This window comes from Dacryopinax primogenitus (assembly GCF_000292625.1).
Source record: "Dacryopinax primogenitus strain DJM-731 SS1 chromosome Unknown DACRYscaffold_1, whole genome shotgun sequence".
NCBI lineage: Eukaryota > Fungi > Basidiomycota > Dacrymycetes > Dacrymycetales > Dacrymycetaceae > Dacryopinax > Dacryopinax primogenitus.
Genome location: NW_024467198.1, coordinates 1449891 through 1465903, shown reverse-complemented (window position 1 = coordinate 1465903; position 16013 = coordinate 1449891). Strand labels below are relative to the sequence as shown.

The following is a 16013-nucleotide window of genomic DNA, read 5'->3' as shown; positions in this document are numbered from 1 at the left end:
AGATCAAGAACTTTGTCACGTTTCAATTTGCCGTTCTGTTACAAATCGTTCCATCACATCTTCAGATGAAAGACTGTTTCCTTCATTCATATTTATTTATTTCATAGTTAATACACATGTCATTCACCATGAGATGTAGCCCTGGCTAGCCCAGAATCGAGATGACCCGACCTCTTGGCTCATCATATGACGGGAAGATGATACGGCTTTCTAGGATCGAAATTTGATATGCGGCTGATCATTTCTGGTTTAAGATCGGAGAGATTCGTAACACCCAGCAAACGCATCGCCGTAGCAATCTCTTCCGCCATGACTACACCGCGTGTAAGGATAGCGGAACAGAAAGCCACAACGTGGACTCACTGTCAATCAGCTTCACAACACCCTTCTATGACGCCACGTCAGTGCAACATGCAATTGCCTTCATATTCGCGTGATACTTACCTGTCCATACGCAGCGTTGGCATACCACAACGGACGTCCCATCCCGACAGCTGTCGCACCAAGGCAAAGCGCCTTAACGACGTCTGTTCCGCGCCTCACACCACCATCTAGGTAAACTTCGATCTTCTTTTCATCGAGAATGTCTGGTCTGCACTTGCGGACTTCGTAAAGAACATCAATAGGTGCGCGAGCACTTGGTTGTATCAGCATGGAGGACGAGACAGGGGACGGGACGATGCTTACTAGTCCAGCTGTCGCCCACCATGATTCGAAAGAAGCACTCCCTCACAACCGTGCTGGACGGCGAGTTCTACGTCCTCCACAGTCTGCACACCTTTCAATATTATCGGTAACTTTGTCACACTCTGCTTTACGATGAGAGTTTAACGCAAAGTCATAGAGCATACACACTCTTAACCAGGCTAAATCATCCCAACACAGATTTGCATCGAAGTAGTCACCCAGGGAGTTGGCGATCCCCGCCTGGGTTGAGCTTAGCTGTTTCTCACCCGCCGCCGCAGCTGCCTGATGCTGAGTCAGTAATGCTCGGTCTGAAGGTTGGAGCATCTCACCGGTGTGGGTAACCCCCTCGTCTTCAAATCCATCTCCCTCTTCCCCGGCACGGGTGTGTCCACCGTCAACAACACCGCCTTAAAACCCCTCCTCTCCGCCTCCCTAAGCAGCCTCTCGCTGACTTGCCGATCCTTGTTCACATACAGCTGAAAGAACATCGTCTGTCCGTCCTTCCTCTCCATTTCCAGCTCCGCCAACGGAAGAGTCGACGTAGACGCGACGCCCTGGATAATGCCTCCATATGCAGCGCCGCGGACGATGCCAAGTTCGCCGAGTGGATGGCCGAGACCGGCATTAGCAGCTGGGGAGACAAAGATGGGGAGGGCGCTGGGGTTACCAAGGATGGAGCACGAAGTGTCAACCCTCGATACTGGACGCAGAACTCGCGGACGGAAGGCATAACGAGAGAAGGCCGCGATATTGTTCTTGTATGCTGGGGTATTTGTCAGTTCTGGACTGTTTGAACAGGGGGAAGGACGTACCACTCATAGTGTCCGCTCCGGACATACAATATCCCCAAGCGACCTTGCTCATGACCTTCTTCGCTACATCCTCCAAATCCTGAACACTGATACACATATTTAGCGGTGGAATCTCCGCCCTAGCTTGCTTGACACGTTGTTCGTCTTCCGTCAGTTCGGCGGAAGACGCGTGGTGTCCTGGGGGAAGGGTCGCTGGATCAACAGCGCCGAGGTGCTGGGAGGGGGAGAGAATATTATCCAGTAGCGCTGGAGGGTGGTGAGAGGAATAGGCGGCGGTAGCATCCCTTCCGGCGTGGGAGAGAATGATCAATGCACCACCGGGATGTTGGGCGAGGAAGTCGGTCACGCTATTGAGGATCAGAAAGGGGTTGAACAACCAAAATAACGGCGCACTCGTATATCTGGCCACGGACAAGTATCCAGCAGCTTTCCCGCGTGTCATGCTGCTGAAGTTCTTGGTATGCAATGAGTTGCAGGTTGGGCAGTGCCGCAACATTTTGTACCTGCGGCGAAGGCCCTGCATGAGGATGTCGGATTGTCCACTGTTGTGCTATATACGCTCCAGAAGCCTGCAATCGCGGTAAGAGAAGATAGCGATGTAAACAAAGAGACGCACAGCTAAGGCCGCCACGATGAGCAACTCTGACCATATTCCCCCTTCCGTCGAACCAGGACCTCTCGTAAGTATCCACGAGCCACTAGAACGGGTCGGAGGCCGCAAGTTCATGAACGCCTTTCCTGACCGACTCCGTCTTAGAATTCGCAGCATGCCCAGCATGTACTAGATGGGAGAGGATGAAGGCGTCGGGAACCAAGTCAATGACCAAGACCCTCGAAGGTTGGAGGTGCTCCTGAACGGTGCTTCCCTCCTCGGGTCATTGCTGCAGTCACATGGGAATCGGACGTTGGCCATACAACATGATGGTTGATTGCAGAGTGTGACTTTCTCTGAGAATTCAAGCATATGGTGGATATTTGCAGACAGTTGGGGTGGCAGCAGTCCCAGCAGTCCACCAAAGGCCTCTAGGCTCAGTTGTTGGAGAGTGTATGAATCCTGGGCAACCTGCAGGCAAGCCACAGCTCCTGGTGAAATGCACCCACAGTGGCTGATTTGGCCAGCACCAACAGATACAACTTGCTCCACACCCTGTCAGGTATAACGGATGATGCATCAATTATTTCATGGGCCAAAAGGTCTATTTCGTTCCCACTTCTCGACTACCGTGCCCAAGAATCCAGTGCAATTACCTACTACGTTGGTGGAACTGCTGGCGGCAATCCCTCCGACATCCCATCCAGACCCCGGGATATATCCCCTATCGAATCCCGTGTCGCAGCGCGGATGCAGGGGGGTTGATTCGACAGGTTTTAATAGGAGAGAATTGAGAAGGTAATACTTCAGCACTGTTGTCGGAGATGATGTAGGGTCTTCGGAGGATCTTTTGTCCATGTAACCCTAACGGGAACAGCAGTCAGAAGCACGCGCATCCTTCTTCTCCGGAACCAAAAACAAAAATCGACCTTTGCTAGGGCGCCGACTTTCACTCAGCGCTCACACACGAGCATAACCTTCTCCTCATATCTGGAGTTTTGTCCTGTCGACAACTACTGAGATATTGCTAAATCTGCGGCAATATCGCTGTCAAAATGCTGGTTCTATTCGAGACCTCGCTGGGGTTCTGTCTCTTCAAGCTAAATAACGATGCGAAGCTCGACCAGCCAGACCTGTGGAAAGAGTTCGAGACTCCAGAGAAAGCGAATGCATTGTATGTTTCTGTCAACCGCGACTACTGATGTGGTGTCTAACATTGCGAATACGCAGCCTAAGATTCAAAGCCTTGCATCGGTTCGATTCCACAGCTACCGCCGTGGAGCACCTCTCCGCGGCCCAAGAGTCCAAGCTCTCCAAAGGACTCAAGAAGTTCCTCACGGAAGAAGTAGTCAACAAGGCCAAGGGGAAGGAAACGCTTGTCGTAGCGGACTCGAAGCTCGCAGGCACAATATCGAAGAAGCTAGGTATCCAGGTGCAATCGGGCGACAGCTCGCTCGACCTCGACCGCGGAATTCGCGAACAGCTTGTATCCCTTCTCGACGGACTTACCCAAGACGATTTGCAGTCATTTTCACTTGGTGTTGGACATAGCATGTCTCGTTATAAGCTCAAGTTCTCGCCGGATAAGGTGGATACGATGGTCGTGCAGGCTATCGCATTACTTGATGAATTAGACAAGGAGATCAACCACTATTCCATGCGGGTCAAGGTGTGTCCTAGTTCGTTATTAAGCAGGAGATGAAACTGAAGTATGTCAGGAATGGTATGGATGGCACTTTCCAGAAATGGCCAAGATCATCACCGACAACCTTGCATACGCTAAGGTCGTCCGCACGGTGGGCATGCGCACAAATGCCGCCACCACATCTCTTGCCGAGATCCTGCCCGAGGACCTCGAAGCCACCGTCCGCGTTGCCGCTGACATATCCATGGGTACCGAGATCTCGGAGAGTGACATTGCGCATATCCACCTACTGTGCGACCAGGTGATCAGCATGACCGAATACCGTGCACAACTGTCTGAGTACTTGCGCAATCGCATGAACGCTATTGCGCCAAATCTGACTGCGCTTGTTGGAGAGCTCGTGGGGGCGAGGCTCATCAGCCATGCCGGAAGCTTGCTGAGCTTGGCGAAGCAGCCAGCAAGTACGGTGCAGATTTTGGGTGCGGAGAAGGCCCTCTTCCGGGCGCTGAAGACGAAACACGATACACCGAAGTACGGGTTAATCTACCATGTACGTCTCCCACTACCGTACGCATATAGAGGCTGACATGCTACAGGCCTCCCTCATCGGCCAGGCACCCCAAAAACTTAAAGGCAAAATGGCACGTATGGTTGCGACCAAGACTGCCCTTTCCGTCCGTGTCGATGCGCTCACCGAAGTCGAAGCGAAGGGCGAGCCGATGGCCGCGTCGATCGGCATTACCAACCGGGCAAAGCTTGAGTCTCGCCTCCGGGCGTTGGAGTACAAGTCAGGCCTCACCTCTGCTCGTGCGGCAGTCGATCCGCAGTCGAGTGCACGCAAGCAGGCACCATTTACGATGTCCGGCAATGGGGCAACTTACAACACTGCCGCTGACTCGGTCGTCTTGCCCACTCAGCGGGACCCGCAGGCGAAGGCACAGCAAGCAGCGAACGAGGTTGCGAGTGAACTGGCTGAGGAAGTCGAGTTGAAGAAGAAAGAGAAAAAGGAAAAGAAAGAGAAGAAGCGTAAGATGAGTGAGGCGTTCGATGCCGCTGCGGAGACGAATATTCCAGCTGAGGCGAATGGGGACGTGGGTATGGCGGACCACGTAGGGGAGACAGAAGAGGAATGTAAAGAGCGCAAGCGGCTGAGGAAGGAGAAGCGGAAGAGCGAAAAGCTGGGTGGTGCGGAGGAGTCACCTGCAAAGGCGGCACCACCCGCCCCACCAACTACCCCTGCGCTCAACGGGGAAGGCGAGAAGAAGAAGAAGCGGAGGGCCAGTGAGGCGGCCGGCCTGACGGGCGCTGACGAGGGTGGAGAGAGGAAGAAGAAGAAGAAACGCATGACCGAGGCTGCTTAAGTATGGTCGTTTGTTGTAGTTGATCTTGCGACTCTGCTTCAGTTTCTGTTCATCTTGTGTTGAATATCATTGTCGTGCCATAATGTCACCTTAATCTCACTTCCACACGCGTGCTTTCTGAGATGGCTCGCAGAATACGATCAAAATGAAGGAGTCAGACCTATCATACATCCATGTCAATATCACCTTCCTGAGGCGGCCTTGGCTCTCCCCGTGCTACGGACTCAACAAGATGTCTACGGATCTCTGGACTAATCTGGGGATGGGGTTGCAGGCGAATCACATCAAGGAGGGCGTCCTTTTGGTCTTGTGAGAGGTCATTAGCATATCTTGAATGAGAAGTCAGCCGATGGAATGAAGCATACATTTCCTGGACGTACCTCTGGACGAAAACCAGCAAGCTCTGGTGCCATAAAACCGGCAGCTTGTTCTTCTCCGTCGCATGTGCTCTCGAATTGGCAAGGGGAATGAAGTGATTTAGGACCAACGCATCCAGGACCTTGTACGGCAATTCATACTTCTTATCCAGCAAAATACGGATGAAGAGAGAGTTCGGACCGGAGTAGTCCATCGTTGATAGTCGCTGCAAGGCACCTGAGGCTTCTAATACCGGGATGCTGACTTTTGAGAGGACGGATCCGATGATGGCGGCTTCTCGCAAGTTACAGTAGCCCTACAGGGGTGTGAGCCGGTCTGTAATTTGCCATGATGTAGAAGACGCCGACCTCACAAAGGGGGAACAGAATACCCTTGAAGAATGCCCTAGGCTTGAAAACGGCCTTCTTTAGACTCATGTACAAGTGATAATTGAGCTTCTTGTCTGCGCTCTCCCTAATGTCCTTACGAACGAGCTCCAGCAAAATGCCTTCAAGATACACCCGAGCTTGATCAGGCTTTAGGTTGGAGATCAAAATTCTGGTTGCATAGAACGTGGCCATTGGGGACCAATCATGCGGGCTTGTGAGAGCAAGGAGACGCGCCCAATCCCTGTGAGATGGAATGATTTTGAACGGTTTGGGCAACGTCGGATTCTTCGCTCGGAGGAGGAGGCCGACCTTTCGGTAGCAGTCCACGATCTTCGGGTCAACGCCGGCTGCGGGATCCGGTGGGCTGTCAGGATCTTGCGTACGTACTTTTTTGGGCGCTTGATTGGCTTCACCAGCACCTTCTAGTTTTTCCAGGATTATATCGGCAAGGGTCTTGCGAGCGCCCGTTTCTGGTGGTAACAGCGCATCGAGTGTGTGTAGGTCTTCTGCGTCGATGTGCTACTGTCCATCAATTACACAAGTTGCATACCTGAATTATCACACTCACTAGTTCCTCGTACTCTTCTCCGAAATCTGCGTCTGATCCATATACGTCGCTCTCATCACCCTCGTCATCTCGAGCCCCGGCCCAGTTAAATTGACGTTTCGAGGGGCCGCCAAGAGGAGGAAAGTCTTCCGCCTCGCTTTGCTCTTCCTCAACTTCTCCCTGCTGCTCTCGAGCAAGCTCTAAAATACGCCGAGATGTCTTCGGGTCAAACTCAGTCTGTTCTGTCGTCAGTCCTGTGTTTGCTTCAGAGGCAGGTGCTAATACTTCGTCCTCATCTTCATTACGTCTCCGCTTGCTCCTCTTTCCAGGCAACGATACTTTTCCCGAAGTCTCCAAGTTTGCATCCTCTCTCAACTGGATGTGCAGAGGGTCATGTCGTGGATTATGCCTTTTGCTCTGAACGCGAGGCATGGTGGATGTACAAGAGTGAACGTACTGGCTTGGTTGGCCTCTCTGGGCTTCGAAAGGGTCTTCCGATTTTTTGAACTTTTTGATTCCGCACGATGCTCTTCAATTCCGGAGTTATTCCGGGTGCACGCTCATCCTTCCTCTCAACCAAAATCAAAATCCATACCCAATAACTTCCCGACACAATGACCTTCGTTAATAATCACGTTTCACCAACAACGGATGAAGATGCAACGTTTGGCCCGGAGCCTTACGACGTTAACTTTATCTTTCCGATCCTTCCATTAAGCCTGGAATCGCCCCGGATCAAGCTCATCCCATTCATACCAAAGCTGCATGCCGAGTTGTACTTCAATGCAACCGTTGATTGTCAATTCCTCTATGACTTCCTACCCTTCTCAATGGCGACTCTGAAGAGCATCCTGATATTCGCGGAAGGCATGCGGAGCAGTCCTGGGAAAATCTTATTCGCCATCTTCGATAAGACTCTTCTCCCTGAGTCTCTATCGGCGCATCCTTCTAGGAGCTTCGCAGGAATTATTGGTTTGAATAATGCAAACCTCGACTATCTTTCTGTTGATATTGGACCTATTGTTGTGCTTCCAGCGTATCAGAAGACACATGTGGCCACCCACTCTGTTGGGACTCTCTTGCGGTATTGCTTGGAGCTCCCTTCTGCTGTTGCCCATCCCGGGCTCGGGCTGAGACGGGTAACATGGCTCGCAAAACCGGACAATATCGCTTCGATCCGCCTGGCCGAAAAGATGGGGATGATAAGAGAAGGCGTGTTGAGATGGACTTATGTGGTTGAGTCCCCGGGGACACGTACGAGAGATGGTGATCCAAACTACAAGTTGGGCCGAGACTGCCTGTTGCTCACAATGACGTGCGAAGACTGGGAGATGAGAGGAAGCGAACTTGTTAAGCAGAAAATAGATAGATGACGCTTTCCGCCGTGCTCGCAGCTTGATGAAACAACCTGATCACATTGATACTGTCATATTGAAAATGCATAGCTGTCAAGTCAAGGGAAACAGTCCGTGGAGAATACATCATGAATGCTCGGGGTATGTATACTTGTGGATATCCAACCTCTTCGTTCGTTATTCACCATACAAGTACTGGCGGGGGGATCAGATTATGTACTGCCTCAATTCGTTCCAAACGCTTACCTCAACTTCGTCGACGCCTTTGCCACCTTCTTGAGCAGCAAACGGTGCCTCACTACCTTTCTTAATGGGGCCCAGTTCAGGCTCTTCTTCCTCGATATCGATTGCACTTCCATCATCCAGACCAAACGGCAGAACAGGACGCAACGATGTGCCACCCGAGCTCGTCCGACGAGGATGTGTGCCGGGCGATTTTGGCAGGGCAGAAAGAGTTTTGGGACTGAGGTGCTGTACGAAACGTTTAGCAGGGAAAAAAATTACTGCGAGCTATATGACGTACCTCCCACTGATTCACATTCTCGTCCGCTAGTATGACTTGTGATGGGTCGGCAGCTGTGGCTCTGGCATCATCACCTAATTCGCCGATGGAGGCAATGCTTTCGCTATCGCTGATGCCATCTGCTACGTCGAGTCCTCCAGTTGACAGTTGCTGCCATGCCGAGGCGGCTTTGGTTGGAGGCCGCTCTTGGTGGGGCGAAGACACAGGAGAACGATTGAGCGGCGAACCCCAACCATCTTGATACCCGTCATCTGATAAGTCGGATAGGTAGTCCTCATACTCTTCCTCAAATGCGGCATCTTCAGGGATAGACGGAAGGAAGAAGGAGGGATCGGAAGCACGAGAGCGCATTGGAGGAAACACATCGGCATCCGCAGGTGGTCCCGTTCGTGAGATGTTGGTGAGCTCAGGCCCAGCTGCTAGACCATCGATTGTCGGCACACCAGTCTGGCTTATTGAGCGACGATGAGGCGGCGGCATAGCAGGGGATGCCAAAGGCTGTGCTGGCGCGTAACGTTTAGTATTATCTGTATCAAGTTAGCGGGAATCCATTCACGAGAGACCGCCAATCATACAAAACTTGACCAGTGATCGTAACGCCTGTTCCTGGGCCTATTCTCAAAGGTGAGTGTATGTATGTCTACTAACGTGTGGATGCGACTGACCAGAGCATCGGTGACATCATCCACCTCGTTCCCTGTCAGCCACTCGTCCCGTAACTCCGGTCTGCAGTTGAGGTATATTGACGTGATTACCTTCATATTCGCTAGGAGACCTGTAAGCACCTAGCACCATGCTAAGGAACAAGACACACATTGCCGCCACTTACGACCACAAAACGGCACTTGACTCTTGATGATCTTCAGCACGAACAGCTGCAGCATGGGGTGCGAGACCTTGAGAATTCGCTTCAAGATAGCTGAGCTCTTGTACTGAACAAGTAACCATATCCGATGGGAGCGATGCTTTGAGAGCTTCTGCATAATTTTGACAAAATTGATGCTCGTGAAGAAGTTTCTCCAAGAATACTCGGTTATGACCTCGACATCGCCGTCAGGTTGTGTACCATTTGATTGACCATTAAGTCGTGCAGATACACGTGGAGGAGAGAGCATGGAGTCTTCAGGCCGTGGTTTATGCGCGTTCTTCGCATGATTTTCTTGACAATACCTGAAGAAGCTGCACCGCATCAGAACAACACCGCCGATAATTATAGCATTGACTCACTTGTGGGGAGGGGAATCATGTTTAGCCGTGACTGTCGTAGACACCTCTTGCAATCCAAACATTTTCAGTACAAGAAGCAGGCAATTGGAGTCCAAGAGGAGTTGTCCGAGGTGGTGGAACTTCATGATGTCTTTGCATAGATCGATCAGTTGTACACGTGGAGGAAGTTTGCTACGCACTCGACACTTTGAACCATTTTAGGGACAGCAATAGGATGGCGGATACCGCTTTCGACGTGATTTCTCGATGACGTATTACATCGATCTCCTCTAATGTCAATGAGGGAGGAGGAGGAGGCTCGGTCTGTGACCCAACGGGGGGGTTGGGAGGAGGATTCGGGCCACTTGCTGTGACGGTGGCCAGCAACAATTTGAGCAGCACGACGACACTGCTTTGCAGCACAGGAAGAACTCCGGACTGACGCGCGTCAGGAAACGTAACAATAACGGATCAGCAAAAACCCACGTATATGGTCTCAACACGTCGTAGCCTGAGCAAGTCCTCCCCCTTTTCCCGAAGCTTATTGCATTGAGACTGGTTGCCCTGGGCTTCAGCAACCTTAAGCTGCTGATCAACGGCCGCAATGGCTTTCTCCAGACGAATGATGTCTCGGAAAGCCCTTCCTTGACTCTCGTCTCGAGGATCGTAGGGTGCCTCTTCCATCTCTGTCTCAGGCAAAGGGCTCATTCCGCCTTCATCACGAATAAAGTCTTCTCTGGTCTTCCACATCTGGTAAACAGAAAGGGAGACATGCATATGCCTGATGTAAAGCTTGTCGGCCTCTTCAATCGCGTACGGAACAGTCTGGCGTGAGTTTCGACTGAAAGGGAATACAAATGGCTTTGTATTATCGGTCTGATATTGCTGTTTCTTCGGCTTACCACTCATTTGCAGTTGTTGAGGAGGTGGCGAAGGTGCTGGTGTCACGGGAAAAGGTGCAGTTGGTTGGCCGTAGCCTGGGCGTGCATCGAAGCGCTGAGGAAACTCATCTTCCGGGGGGTTGTAGTGGTAATGCGGTCGCACAGGTATTGGCGCTAACGCTGTCGCATATCTCTCCGCAGGGATTTCGGGGCGCTGGGCTGCAGCGAACGTTGGATATTTCTGAGTTAGTTCTTGATGATATAGCTGCAGATCCATTGGTGTGGACTTGCATATCGCTGGGACGGATGAGACAAAAGCTATAACGACAAATAGCTTGCACTCACCATCATCACCGTCATCCCCTTCAAGTCCTGCCAACTCGCGCGCCAGTGTCTTCGCCCTCCGTAGTTCCCGAAGTCCACCCAAACAGGCTAGAAGTGACTTCCACAAAACAATGAGCAGCTTCTTGACGGGGTAACCTTTGGCACTTTTCTCCTTGAGCGCAGCAACCAGATTGAATAGAGTAACAGGTAAAGGTGTTTCCAATGACACTGAGAATCAATGAGAAAACAAATAGCACACCGGCATTTGGCACACTCACTAAGCTCATCGCCAAAGTCTCGATCGCCCTTGAAAACTTCAACCAGATGGTATAAAAGATTCAGATATATTGAAATTTCGGTGTTGACTTCCTCGATCAAATCTTGTTTGTCGTTGGGTGATACTCCAAGATTCTTAAGATCATGGTCGGACAGATTGCTCAACATATCGTGTTTAGAGCTTGCAATGAGCAGTGCGTCCACGATGTTGCTGATACCATCGGAACCTCTGACCATGTTGCAGTTCTGGATCATCCAGTAATGCTGGTCTTCCGTTGATGATGTCTCGACGCACGAGCCTTGCAGCAGATATAGGAGGCGGCGAGAGTTGATAAACCGTTTCTCAGCATTTCGATGTTCCAGGCTCTCCAACAACAATTGCACATGCGCATTGCGCACTTCAGGTGAAGCTGTGGTCCATTCTGTAGATTTGAATTAGCCACAGGATTGCCATGATCGTTTCAGCTGAACGCACCCCCTGAAAAGGACCCTTGCCATGCTTTAATGTTCTCCTCGACTTGTGGGACCTCGGCGTATGAATAGAACTCTTCAATCTCATTAAAGACGGTGTCTTCATCATCGTAGCGGAAGTCGTATAATACAGGCTACGTGGACCACCATGGATTAGTCACGAGGTGCGATAGGTAGAGATTTGTTCGTACCTTCGGAGGTGCTGTAGCTGCGTTGCCGATTGCCTTCAATTGCAAGGAGATCGAATCCATGGGGCCAACGGGAATGCCTTCCTGGGCATCATCGAGACCCATGGGCCCATTGACGAGGCTTCTAAAGCCACTCAAGTCCATGCTGGCTGTATTCTATCCCAGAGTGCTCAGTGATGGTGAAGGTCGCGCGCCTGCAAGTCGACGTTGTCGGGGATGAGCGTCTGCTGCTAAAGCCGAGGCCCATTTTGATTCCATGTGCGCGTCATGCTGCCTCCGCGTTGTCCAGAACTCCCTAAACCCCTGGTCGGGATCACGTTGTCCTGAGTCGACCACCAGCGTATAAATACACCAGCAAATCATATCCCATCTCCTCTACTTTTCATCTGTATTGCACCAAGGCTCAAGCGTACTTACTTACATCATGGATATAGATGAGCAGAAGATAGACGAAGGCTTATACTCGCGGCAACTGTGAGTGGCAACGACGTGTATGCGGCTTGTACCCTGACTGATATGCATATTACAGCTACGTTCTAGGGCATGAAGGTATGAGATAGTTTGTCTTTCCGTTCTTAATTAACATCTCGATAGCCATGAAGCGCATGGCCGCATCCAATGTTCTCATCGTTGGTGTGAGAGGTCTTGGTGTGGAGATTGGTTTGTATCCACTGTCCGATTTCTCGGGCACGCGCTGACTAAGCCCTTGACCAGCTAAGAACACTGTTCTTGCTGGGGTGAAGTCTGTGACTATCTATGACCCAGAGCCAGTCACAGTTCAGGACCTTGGGACCCAGGTATGCCAGTCAGCATGATACATGCCATATGATTCACTTGTTGCAGTTCTTTCTGCGGGAAGGCGACATCGGGAAGCCTCGCGCTGCCGTGACAGTTCCTCGGTTGGCTGAGCTGAATGCTTATGTCCCGGTCAAGGATCTCGGTGGGCATGTGGGCCAGTCTCTCACTCCAGATGTCATTCGTGGGTTCCAGGTGCGTAGATTCTCACGAAATCATGTCATTGCTGATGAGGATGCTAGGTTGTGGTTCTGACGGACGTGTCCCTTACCAAGCAGCTGGAGATCAATGAATGGACTCATGTGAATGGCGTTCATTTCATCTCCGCCGATGTTCGTGGCCTGTTTGGCTCCGTGTTCTGTGACTTTGGCCCCCGATTCACTTGCATCGATCCGACTGGTGCGCAGCCATTAACCGGCATGGTTGTGGAGATCGAGAAAGAAAAGGATGCTGTAGTGACGTGCTTGGACGAGACGAGACATGGTCTCGAGGATGGTGATTTTGTAACGTTCTCCGAAGTCAAGGGTATGACAGAGCTCAATGGGTGTGAGCCGAGAAAGGTATCCGTCAAAGGTGAGCCCATGATTTGGGAGGTCCTACAATTTCTAATATAAGGATAGGGCCATATACCTTCACCATCGGTGACACTACCGGTCTCCAAGACTATATCTCGGGTGGTATATTTACTCAGGTGAAGATGCCAAAGATCATCGACTTCGTAAGTAAATGCGTCGTCGTACTGATTGCAGTCCTTACATCCTCCTAGAAGCCATTACGAGAGTCGCTGAAGGCCCCGGAATACCTCATCACAGATTTCGCCAAGTTCGATCGTCCTGCGACCCTTCACATTGGATTCCAGGCACTTTCGGCGTTCCGCGACAAACATGGTCGCCTTCCCAAGCCTAGAAATGTTACAGAGGCTAACGAGATCATTGACTTGTCCAAGGAGATCCAGAAGAGCAGTGGATTGGAGGATGATCTGGACGAGAAGGTCCTGCAAGAGCTCGCTTTTGAGGCTTGTGGAGATATCTCTCCCATGGTCGCTGTGATCGGCGGTTACGTCGCTCAAGAGATCCTGAAGGCGGTCAGCGCCAAGTTCCACCCGACCGTCCAACACCTCTACTTCGACTCTCTCGAGTCACTTCCCGATGAAATGCCAACTGAGGTCGAATGCGCTCCTACGGGCAGTCGGTATGATGGCCAGGTTGCAGTCTTCGGCCGTGCTTTCCAGGAGAAGATTGCAAACTTCAGGGAATTCTTAGTTGGAAGTGGCGCTATCGGCTGCGAAATGTTGAAGAACTGGAGCATGATGGGCCTTGCGACCGGTACAGGTGTGATACATGTCACGGATCTAGACACGATTGAGAAGAGCAACCTCAACCGACAGTTCCTATTCCGACCCAAGGATCTTGGCAATTTCAAGTCCGAAGTTGCCGCCGGAGCTGTGATTGAAATGAACCCTGATCTCAAGGGCAAGATTGTCAGCCACCAGGATGCGGTCGGCCCGGACACTGAAAGTGCGTATCTTCAAATGGATGATGCCAAGACATACTGATTAGTCCACAGATATCTACGACGACGTCTTCTTTGCACATCTGGATGGCGTCACCAATGCCCTCGACAACATCAAGGCCCGCATGTATATGGACCGTCGCTGCGTCCTCTTCCAGAAGCCGCTCCTGGAATCAGGCACCCTCGGCACGTTGGGTAATACCCAAGTCGTTGTTCCCCACATCACCGAGTCGTACTCGTCGTCCCAAGACCCCCCTGAGAAATCAACACCTATGTGCACGGTTAAGAGTTTCCCAAATGCGATCGAGCACACGATCGAGTGGGCGCGTCAGCACTTCGATGGCCTTTTTGTCAAGCCTATCCAGAGCGTCAACCAATACCTCACCGATCCGAGCTTCAAGGAGACTACCCTTAAGTATTCCGGTCAGCAGACGGAAACCGTACAACAAATTCGCGATTACCTGGTTCGGTACAAGCCTCTCACCTTCGAAGAGTGCATTCAGTGGGGACGACTGCAGTTCGAAGAGAACTTCAACAATTCCATCCAGCAGCTTCTGTTTAGCTTGCCCAAGGATGCTGTTACATCAAACGGCACGCCGTTCTGGTCGGGTCCCAAGCGTGCCCCCGATGCCCTGGTCTTCAACCCGGCTGACGTAGGTGTTTTGCTCACTTTCATATGCAGGACGCTGACACGATTAAGTCCTTACACATGGAGTATATCATGTGTGCGGCGAATCTCCATGCTGCAAACTATGGTCTTCATGGCTCCACCGATCCAGATGTGTTTAAAAAAGTTCTGGATAACATGGTCGTCCCGAAGTTCGAGCCGAAGAGCGGCATCAAGGTACAAATCAATGATGCAGATGCACCACCAGAGAACCCAGATGGTAAGTGCCGTTCAAGTTATGATAGTTCCAACCTAATACTGTTTGTTATAGGTGGTGAGGATATCTCTGAGCTCTTGGCTTCACTTCCACCTCCATCGAGCCTGGTGGGCTACCGCCTGCTGCCAGCCGAGTTCGAGAAGGACGACGATACCAACTTCCACATCGATTTCATCACTGCTGCATCTAATCTCCGTGCAACGAACTATGGCATTGCCGTCGCTACCCGTCATCACACGAAGCAGATTGCTGGCAAGATCATTCCTGCTATTGCTACCACAACTGCTGTGGTGTCAGGGCTCGTGTGCTTGGAGCTTTACAAGTTGATTGATGGGAAGAAGAGGCTCGAGGCTTACAAGAATGGATTTGTCAACCTCGCCCTCCCGTTCTTCGGCTTTTCTGAACCCATCCGAGCTGCACGTAACAAATATAATGACAAGGAGTGGACTCTGTGGGATCGATTTGAGTTCCGCGGCAACGTGACTTTGCAAGAGATCGTGAACTATTTCCAGGACCGGGAGAACCTTGAAGTCAGCATGGTCTCCTCTGGAGTATCTATGCTCTGGTCGCCATTCACACCGAGGAAGAAGAGCGAGGAGCGTTTGGCCATGAGGATGACTGAGCTAGTGGAGAACGTAAGCAGGAAACCGCTGCCACCGCACACGAAGAGCATGCTGGTGGAAATGATGGTGAATGATGTAGAGGGGGAGGACGTAGAGGTATGTTGATGTTTCGCAATTTGCTTGACCGTGTATTGAACTTTTTTGTGTAGATCCCCTTCGTTGTTGTGTACGTAGACTAGAGAGAGCCCCAGACAGTGCTAATTTGAGACCTTGTTGTGTGGAAGACACGCTGTATAACGATCATGACAAGGCAGTAATCAATCGAATCTCATGAAATGTCAATCTGTTGGTGGGTAAAGCGTTGTTGTATCACTGACGAGTGGTTGCAAGTGATGAAATTTCGTAATTGACCCCGCTCAGGCGTCCCAGTCCACCTGTCTACCTACATTTTGCCTCACTTTGATGAAAAGGGCGTTGGGTGGTTATCCAGATATGATTGTAAAACTGACACACAAAGTATAACACAGTTTCCTTAAACCCGAACAAGAAGAAATCTAACAGGGTGTTGTTCTCGATTGATTCCACCTATGAACGTATCCATCCACGTTGCTCAATGCCTCTGGAACCTGATCCATTTCCTTTGAA

At 51.1% G+C, this 16013-nt stretch overlaps 6 protein-coding genes across 6 annotated transcripts; 3 read left to right on the top strand and 3 right to left on the bottom strand.

Moving 5' to 3' along the window:
• Positions 1 to 106: 106 nt before the first annotated feature.
• Positions 107 to 2275, bottom strand: DACRYDRAFT_19605 (uncharacterized protein). Its single transcript, XM_040771583.1, has 9 exons — positions 2116 to 2275; positions 1893 to 2068; positions 1500 to 1846; positions 1017 to 1450; positions 856 to 969; positions 688 to 809; positions 445 to 637; positions 364 to 388; positions 107 to 313 (listed from the first exon to the last, which is right to left on the bottom strand). The coding sequence occupies exons 1-9, from the start codon at positions 2224 to 2226 to the stop codon at positions 183 to 185; spliced, it is 1653 nt and encodes a 550-aa protein (XP_040633349.1). The 5' UTR covers positions 2227 to 2275; the 3' UTR covers positions 107 to 182.
• Positions 2276 to 3056: 781 nt separating this feature from the next.
• On the top strand, positions 3057 to 5170 carry DACRYDRAFT_19604 (Nop domain-containing protein). Its single transcript, XM_040771582.1, has 4 exons — positions 3057 to 3265; positions 3322 to 3760; positions 3810 to 4286; positions 4333 to 5170. Exons 1-4 carry the CDS (start codon positions 3147 to 3149, stop codon positions 5095 to 5097), a joined length of 1800 nt encoding a protein of 599 aa, XP_040633348.1. The 5' UTR covers positions 3057 to 3146; the 3' UTR covers positions 5098 to 5170.
• A 90-nt stretch (positions 5171 to 5260) lies between these two features.
• On the bottom strand, positions 5261 to 6822 carry DACRYDRAFT_45225 (Bystin-domain-containing protein; the record flags this gene model as incomplete). The annotated part of the gene is made up of 4 exons (XM_040774632.1): positions 5261 to 5426; positions 5478 to 5770; positions 5817 to 6362; positions 6412 to 6822. The coding sequence occupies 4 exons, from the start codon at positions 6820 to 6822 to the stop codon at positions 5261 to 5263; spliced, it is 1416 nt and encodes a 471-aa protein (XP_040633347.1).
• A 182-nt stretch (positions 6823 to 7004) lies between these two features.
• DACRYDRAFT_44699 (acyl-CoA N-acyltransferase) lies at positions 7005 to 7763 on the top strand (the record flags this gene model as incomplete). Its single annotated transcript, XM_040774603.1, has 1 exon — positions 7005 to 7763. The coding sequence occupies one exon, from the start codon at positions 7005 to 7007 to the stop codon at positions 7761 to 7763; it is 759 nt and encodes a 252-aa protein (XP_040633346.1).
• A 47-nt stretch (positions 7764 to 7810) lies between these two features.
• On the bottom strand, positions 7811 to 11790 carry DACRYDRAFT_113154 (uncharacterized protein). The gene is made up of 13 exons (XM_040769576.1): positions 11618 to 11790; positions 11431 to 11560; positions 10958 to 11377; positions 10701 to 10907; positions 9961 to 10652; positions 9675 to 9912; positions 9496 to 9625; positions 9083 to 9447; positions 8934 to 9034; positions 8844 to 8880; positions 8269 to 8795; positions 7992 to 8216; positions 7811 to 7940 (listed from the first exon to the last, which is right to left on the bottom strand). Exons 1-13 carry the CDS (start codon positions 11756 to 11758, stop codon positions 7923 to 7925), a joined length of 3231 nt encoding a protein of 1076 aa, XP_040633345.1. The 5' UTR covers positions 11759 to 11790; the 3' UTR covers positions 7811 to 7922.
• A 157-nt stretch (positions 11791 to 11947) lies between these two features.
• On the top strand, positions 11948 to 15686 carry DACRYDRAFT_97893 (ubiquitin activating enzyme). The gene is made up of 12 exons (XM_040777489.1): positions 11948 to 12088; positions 12144 to 12163; positions 12209 to 12274; positions 12329 to 12411; positions 12458 to 12604; positions 12652 to 12982; positions 13030 to 13127; positions 13176 to 13926; positions 13976 to 14574; positions 14622 to 14808; positions 14860 to 15524; positions 15578 to 15686. The coding sequence occupies exons 1-12, from the start codon at positions 12039 to 12041 to the stop codon at positions 15605 to 15607; spliced, it is 3027 nt and encodes a 1008-aa protein (XP_040633344.1). The 5' UTR covers positions 11948 to 12038; the 3' UTR covers positions 15608 to 15686.
• The last annotated feature ends 327 nt before the right edge of the window (positions 15687 to 16013 follow it).